General features: G+C 39.0%; 1 protein-coding gene across 6 annotated transcripts in view; it reads right to left on the bottom strand.

Annotated features, from left to right (window-relative positions):
- Nucleotides 1-849: 849 nt before the first annotated feature.
- Nucleotides 850-8,407, bottom strand: part of esrrb (estrogen-related receptor beta) — a 78,172-nt gene continuing 70,614 nt past the window's right edge. For all 6 annotated transcript variants that reach the window (XM_058748974.1, XM_058748973.1, XM_058748975.1 and 3 more), the window contains one exon: nt 850-6,173. In XM_058748974.1, the coding sequence (XP_058604957.1) occupies nt 5,929-6,173 (245 nt within the window). In that variant the 3' untranslated portion in view covers nt 850-5,928. The remainder of the gene's footprint in view (nt 6,174-8,407) is intronic.

Below are 8,407 nucleotides of genomic sequence, written 5' to 3'. Positions count from 1 at the left end.
CCAACGATGGATATTAATGCTGTAGTTAATAGTGTTGCTTACACTGAAGCTTTGTTTCAAACCATAAGGCAACATCCTAACTGAAGCTCATCTCTGTGTCATACAGCTACAGCAGACATAGGAACACATACACGACTCGAGTCACAGTTTAAATAGAGTTTAATGTTAGCATGTTCTGAAAAAATCTTGATAGTCCTCTCATAAAAATACACAGCACGGGAATTGGGTAAACAGTCTGTTTTGCAGAGTTTAAAAAAAAAAAAATTATTTATTTATCTAGCTTTTTTGGGGAACTGATGGCTTTTATATTGCCTTTAATGAGGCTATGAAATATGTCATAAAGCATGGCTAAAAGATAAATATATGGAAAAAATTATGGAAAAATATAACATTAGTATTAAATAGTGCTTAAATTAAGCTATAGTAAAATTCAATATATATATATATGAGGTTGGTGGATGTCTCTTATGCTTATGCTTAGTTTATTTCTTCACTCAGAATCTCTACACAAGCAAAATATCTCAGTACTTCTGTGTAAAGGTTAAAATCTTTGGTGGTTTTGTGTTATTGTTCATTTGGATGTAGAATTATGTTTGTGATTCTTTTTTGATTATTTGTAACAGGTATTGGAACTTTTTATTTTTCTATTAATGATTTTATTTATTTTTTTCAAATTTGCTCATGTTTGAATGTTAACACTGTTTTGTAAGCCTGAGGGAAGTTGATTGAAAAGTTGCTCAGAAAATTTTCATAATGATGTAAGATTGATTAGTGTGTGATTTATACATTTTTTCAACTTGATAATAGACTTTTATCTGATGAACGTAATTAAAAAAAAAGAAAAAAAAATATGTTAATATTTTATTTCAGGAACTCTTCTTTAAATGGCAGTGACAGTGATATTTGAGATACCTTTTGTTCTGCAGTGTATTTAGACATATTTGCATTTGAGATATACCAACAACAACAACAAAAACATATACATATATATGTTATACTATAAATGTTGTGTATATATGCACACACACACATTAATGGCTCTGTGTAGGGCTCCAGTAGACTTGAAGCAGTGAACAGTGGCTGTGTCTGACACACTCCAGCAGATCAGCAGGTTTTTATCTGCAGCAGGTCCGCGGTGTGTTTTTGCTACACAGCACATGTCAGTTCTGGGCTGTTTGCTCTGCTGTCTCTGGGGCTCTGCGGGTCTCTGAGGACGTCCTACAGCACTTACACGTTACTACATTACTGAGCCACGCTCCGTCTGAGAGACTTCAGCGGAGCAGATAAAGGTCATCATCATCCGGCTCCGCTGACCACAGTTACAGGACAGTAATGCACACGAGTCCAGCGCAGGGCTTCAGCTCTAAATACAGACTCCTGTGCAGATTTGTGTGTCACTATCAGTGTAAATACAAGATCAATTTCATTCATTAAATTCATTCATAATAGCATTTCTGTAGTTAGTCATAAGTTTGATTCCCAGGAACTCATAAAACGTGTTCTTGGAATGCAATTTAAATTGGTTTGGAAAAAAGCATCTTCCAAATGCATAATCAGTTTAAAATTGTAATAAGTAACATGCGTGCACACACACACACACACACACACACACACACACACACACACACACGTCTGGTTTGCTATCCTTGTAGGGACTCTCCATAGGTGTAATGGTTTTTCTGCTGTACAGACCGTATATTCTATTGCTCTACACCTAAACCTACCCCTTACAGGAGACTACAGGCATTTTTAGATTTTCAAAAAACTTAATTCTGTGTGATTTATTAGCTTGTTTACCCGTGGAGACCTCAATTTAGCTCCCCACCCTGACACGAGTCCCCATGAGTCTGTGTGTATTCAGGTTTAAGTCGCCACCTGAATAGAAAAACAGGTACACACACACACATTATATGACTCAGATCTTACCTGAATTGACCTCCATCATTTACCGCAATGACATAGAAAAATGTATTTTTGTTATTTACAACATTTCACATTATAAATATTTGTTATATATTCACAAGCTATTGACTGGCAGTATGTTTGTGAGAAGAAATGAACAGAAGTCTAAAAGTGCTTTGAGAGTACGTCTTTGTTACTTTTTCATTTTTTTTTACATAAAAAAGAAAGTGACACAGGTGTTTGTTAAATGAACAATATTATTGTACAGTACAGCGTGGCCAAAGTGATATAATATACACAATGAATATCTTGAGGAGAAACACAAAAGCCTTCGTCATTTTGAACATCGAGGGACCAATTCTGACCCTGACATGCTGCGGTAGAAGCAAATAAATAAATGACAGCATTTACAGATATGCATCTTTTCCTTCCTAAACAGTGAACGGAGAGGCACAAATCAACATTAATGCCACTCACACATTCACATGTTTTTGGGTAGATGATGAAGTGTCCTGTTGTCAAAAAAGTAGAAAAAAAGCACCTAAATCAGTGCACCAAACAGGACGTGGTAAAAATCTAGTGTGCTTTGGTGGTTAGTGTGGTATGTGAGAAGTTAACCTAGTTATCTAGCGATACCAGATGTTGTGTTACTGTCCACATGACAGGAGCAGGCTAAATAAAGCGCACTACGAAACGGAGGAGTATTTACAGAATGTCCAGACGTGGATGAATGATGAGGTAGCTACGTGAATGTTGCATATATGTTCATTACCATGTGTCCATCTCAAGTGCAGGACTAACAGATGTTCATAAAACATTGCGGTACGATTGCGTTATGTTATGAATTGGGTTCTGGCATATTCCAGAACTCAATGACGTGTGAATTCGCATGTGCGTGCTGTAGCTTGAAGCGTTTGCGTTCATGTCGTTCAGATGTGCGCTGCTTTGGCATGATTTCGGTCAGAATTGATCCCTAATGTGAATCCACACAGTTGCGCTGCATATAAAATGAATCCCTGTATTATCTTCTCTCGCGATCTCGTCTGGTCGGGGTCGAGATTGTGGTGGGTTCAAGTTTTCTGGGAAGTGTCTGGCCGAAGCCAATGAGAGACATCAGCAATGCAGAGAGAGATTGGACCTGGGGATCGTTTCCCATATGATGACAAATCTCGCTGATTAACCACCCTGCTAACAATGCAACTAACTGGTCACTGTTTCCCAAATTGTAGTAACATGGTCGCATCTGTTGTTGAGAACAAACCAGGCCTGTCATTAATGATGTCACACTAATTGATCAATTCAAAATTGCAAATAAGATGTGGTCACATTTAATGTTGTTCGGCGAACTTTCACAGGCGAAATCCAATCAGTCCAATACGAATCCGCGTTTTTGAGGGTTTTGCATGATCACGCAGTTTTTTTTCTCATGCAACAGACAGCTGCTTAGTTTGAAAGTGCTTCATATATCTCTATACTATTGACAATGGACCTTGTTTGCTAATTTCGTTAATGTGACTGCATTTTTGATGTCAGATTATTATAGTTAATTTACACAAACAACAGAAAGCCATTCGCCTTTTCAAATCAAATTATTATGCAGTACGTAATTGGTTTAAATTTATTATTTTATTCAGTCAGCACTAGTTAACTATTTGTGATTCCCATTTGATGTTTGGTTCCTCTTACGTCATACTCTGGGGTTTGCTTAAACTTTTACTTACATGCACGCTCTTCAAAAACACAGCTGATTGTTGACATACCAAAATATATAGATCAAAATGTATATAGAGTGCTGGAGCCGTGACACCAAAACCCAGACGACTAATTCACCACAGGTTCCCTAAAGATTTTCCAATGGGTTTTTTATCATGGTATTTTTCAACATGAGTAAAACAAGGTCTGTGGTAAATATACAAGTTAACAAAACGTCCAAGTATCATGACTTGAAAAACCCCATAATAAAACCTGCAGCGTTTGACGTCACAACTGCAGCACTCGATTGATTTAAATGCAATGAAGGCTACAGAATGTACTGCCTGTTTTATAGCTTAATGTGCAAATTGAGCACGATCTATTGAAGTCCATGTCATACCAACAAGATGCTTCTAACCGCAGGTCAAAAGTTGTACTTTCAACCACACAAGCTTGCGATGCTGTTTGCAGATGTTTGGTTTTAAGAAACACTTGCTATATTTCCATCCATTTTTATGCAAATTTTGGGATATCGCATAAAAAAACGCTGGATGAAAATGCCAAGACGCGCATAAATTCTAAAAATGCGCATAAAAAACATGCGCTCAACTAAGTAGGATACATTTCTTAACATACGCATAAGCTACGATAGAAACACTTTTATCGAATAAATTCCTTTATGTGCATCAAAAAAGATGCGACATTGCGATGGGACAGCATAACTGGACCAATCTCATTGCACAGCATCTGAAATGCTAGTTTAGTTATTATAAAATAAAAGTCTCTTCAAAGTGCTTCGTTATAATTAACTCCCCAACTGCGTTCCTAAAACAGCCAGACTCCGATAATAAGATGACACGAACGCATTTCATCTACGCGCTCTAAAGCTTGTGATTTATTGCATACAAAAATGATTATATACAGTGCCTTCTCCTACTGCAGCAGATGCAATTTTTCTTGGTGATATTTAGTGCATGTAAATCAAGAAGTGATGATTTTGTTCTCTTGAACTCACTGGATGCTTTATTCACAAATGTTTTATGCGATATTCCAATTTTGCGCACAATTTAATTCGTAACTTTGGATGGAAACATAGCTACTGAATCGCTAAACTATGTCGGTAACGAGAATCGCTGCTTTTGGGAAAGGCACCCCAGGACACAATCAAACCCTCAGGTCCTTCTGTCGAATCCCGACAGCGCCACAGTTCACTTCAAGTAAATGACATCAGTAGCGTCCGCCGACGTCTCGGTCCACTCAGTGACACCGCTGCTGTTTTCACAGCTAATGCCTCTCGGATACGGGATATTCCTAATGGATAACTTGGACTAATGGGTGTACGGTGGACTGCTGTAAAGTGGATCTAAGGGTAATAAGCTGTTTATAGGGCCGGCGAGTTCGAAGGCCATTTTTAAAGCGATGCTATTGTGTCAACATGAGGTCAAACACCCCTCCTGTTCAATCTGCTGTCGACTTCCAAGACCTAAAAATAAAGCTGGTGATAAAGACCCGCACCTGCCGCCCACCTTCATTCAGATACATGGCTATAAAAGTCCTGGCAGGGTCCGAGCAGAAACACCTCGTTTCCTCTGCCGGTGGCTTAACAAGCCCAAAATAGGCCGTTTGACATACAGGCATCTGATTGTTTGAACATGGAGCATCTTGGACGTCTGCCACGCATCGTAAATCCTTCGATCCTTTCACCCACCGACTACATTTAGGCCGAAACACCGACGACAACAATAACAAGTAGTTTAAAAAAGCAGTACAGTGCAACACAAGAGGTGGGCGCTCCTCATCGGCTCGATTTATTGCTGAGTTACTAGAGTAAGATGACTGAGATCCCGGATGAACGTGTCACAAACGCCGTCCTCCCAGGATTCAAGAAGAGGTATTTTCAAGGACGTCAGCAAGAGTTCACATTTAGGGAAGAACCGGCAGCAGCTTCCACATCCAGCCTCGGCCAAATCCTGCCATGAATATTTACAAGTCCTCAAGGTGTCCTGGCGTCGTCCGAGGGCCGGACCGAGGTTGTTGGCGACATGTACGGAGGGATAGCGGAACGAAAATGACTACTCACTCTGAAATGACTTACAGTTTCTTCCATCATATATAAGCACAGATCAAGAACAAAAAGCATTACTGTACAAGTACATAGTATTTGTTATAGATTTTTAAATTATTTTTCCATTTATATTTATGCTTTAAACCAAGTTATTATTTTTTTCAGGTCTTTAAAAACGTCTCAGGCCGACGAGAGACGAGCGTCCCGCAGCCCACGCGGCCGTCCTCCGCAGTCTCTGGCCCCGATGATGTCACGCGACGAGCGGCCAATCAGACCTTGGCCTCCAGCATTTCCAGGAAGAGTTTGTGCATGGGCACCTTGCCCTGCATCTTGATGCTGTAGAAGTGCTGGATGGCCTTGGTGGCCGTCTGCCGGAGCAGCGGCAGCGTCATGAGCAGCTTCCCCGCCCGCCGAGGGTCTTCTGTGTGCTGACAGCTCTCGTAGTCCTGCAGCGCTTCGTGAAGGGCGTCCTGGAGCTTCTGCACCGACTCCACGTCCTCTATGTGCATGGAGTCTGTCACCAGAACAACACACATCACACATGCTGAGTACAACACCCACACAGCCAATATAGCACACAATAAAACTGCCTGACGAAGTGTAAAAAGTCATTTTTCAGAGAAAACAATTCTGCTTCGAAATATCACTTTTTTTTACATTCATTGTTACTTGCCATTTCTTCTTACAGTTTTTTTTTCAGCTGCTTACACATATTTTCAAAACTTTGCCTCTTTTTTTTTTTCACGAATCCAAGAATTGCACACACAAATGCAAAATGCCTCACATCTCTTGCAAAATGAAGCACTGCATTCAAAATAAAACATTTGCAAACACCTTTGCCATAATATTAATTGCTGTTAGATTTTTGTGAGTTGTGTTTTGCAGAAAGTCAAAGGCTGAGAATTAGTGTCTGGTTTTGCAGATCTGGTGTGTGCTTCTGCTGTTTGAGTGACAGCTTTCAGAAATTGTGTGACAAATAAAGATTTTGTGTAAAAGCAGTTGAAAAAAAAACCTCTTGTTTATTTTAATAATTAAAATGAATCAGCACAACTGTGTTCAACATTGATAATAATCAGAAATGTTTGTTGAGCAGTAAATCAGCATATTAGAATGATTTCTGAAGATCATGTGACACTGAAGACTGCAGTAATGATGCTGAAAATACAGCGCTGCATCACAGAAATAACTTACAGTTTGACAGATATTCACATAGAAAACAGCCATTTTACATTGTAATAATAATTTTTACTGTATTTTTGATCAAATAAATGCAGCCTTGGTGAGCAGAAGAGACTTCTGACCCCAAACTTTTGAAAAACAGTTTATATAAATACTGGTATAAAAAGTATTTATTTGGCAATGTTTTATATGATAAACATGATCCATGCTACTATTTAGCGAATCCATATTTATTTATCATGTCAATAATTAATAATGTACACAATACAGTACACAAAAAAGAGATTGTCTTAGTATTTTTGTCTTGTTTTCCAGTACAAGTATCTAAACATTTTTAAATCAAGATACATTTACTTGAGATGTCTTAAGATATTAAGTATTGTTAGCTGAAAATATATATCAAATTTAAGTGATAACAAATAAACAAACAAAGAGTCAGAAAAAAACACTAATTCAAAAAGAGACCAAGATTATTTTTCCGACTCTATTGGCAGATATCTTTTCTTGTTTTAATCATAAACATTTTTCAATTAATAAGACTTAATATCTTGTAATTTTGCTTCTCAAGTGAATGTATCTTAATTTAAGACAGTTTAGATATTTGTACTGGAAAACAAGACAAACATACTGAGGAAGAATCACGTTTTGCAGTGCGAAGCTGAGAGACAGACTGAAGACCTGGACTTGTGTGTGTGTGTGTGTGTGTGTGAGGTGGAGGTTAAAAAAACACGTCTGAAGAAACAATTTCCTTGCAATCCATCAGAAAGAGCCTGTCGATACGATTGATAAACTGCTAATTACAAAATCAATGGCTATGAATTTTCACAGCTGTCAGACAGCGGCAGTCCCGCGAGAGCCATCGGACAGACCGCGTCTCTCTCTCTCTCTCCCGTCATCTCGCGCGCGCCAAAGCCCACCATCAGCATTTTCATTTCTCAGCCAGACAAAGAGAGACAGCGGACGAGACGGCAGAATAAAACGAGGCGGCGCGCGGGCCGCATTGATCAGGCGAGGACGGGGCCTGCCTTCTGAAAAGCCAGCTGTCGATACGGGCCTGTGTCTTCTCCCCCGAACGCTCGCTGATACTCATTCCATTCAACTTTACACATTTTATTGACAGCCCTGGTGTTCCTAATGAAATGCTAAATTTATCTGTGGCGGCGGCCGTTATGGAGATAGAGAGAAACGGGGAACGCAGCCACACGGAAGCTGTTCAATTAAAAGCTCAGCGGTCTCTCACGCTCTTCTGTTTCCACTCCCTTCATCTTTCCACGGGACTCATGCGCTCGTATCTGTGAGTGGACTGTACTAATAAATAAAGCATACTGTCAGAAAGCATGCACTGCAAAAAAAGCCTGATCTTAGTATGTTTGTCTTGTTTCTAGTCAAAGAAAAAAAAAATCAAGATTTAAGCATTTACTAGCTAAGCAAAATGAGTTTCCTGGGGCGAAAAAAAATCTCGAAATTGCTTAAAACAAGTAAAATTATCTGCCAGTGTGGTAAGTAAAAATAATCTTGTTTTAAGAGTATTTTACTTTTTTTCCCAGGAAACAAGACTAAATATCTTAC

This window comes from Onychostoma macrolepis, chromosome 17 (genome assembly GCF_012432095.1).
Source record: "Onychostoma macrolepis isolate SWU-2019 chromosome 17, ASM1243209v1, whole genome shotgun sequence".
NCBI classification, from domain to species: Eukaryota; Metazoa; Chordata; class Actinopteri; order Cypriniformes; family Cyprinidae; genus Onychostoma; species Onychostoma macrolepis.
The sequence above is the reverse complement of the archived record's forward strand: the minus strand, read 5'-3'. Positions and strand labels throughout refer to the sequence as shown.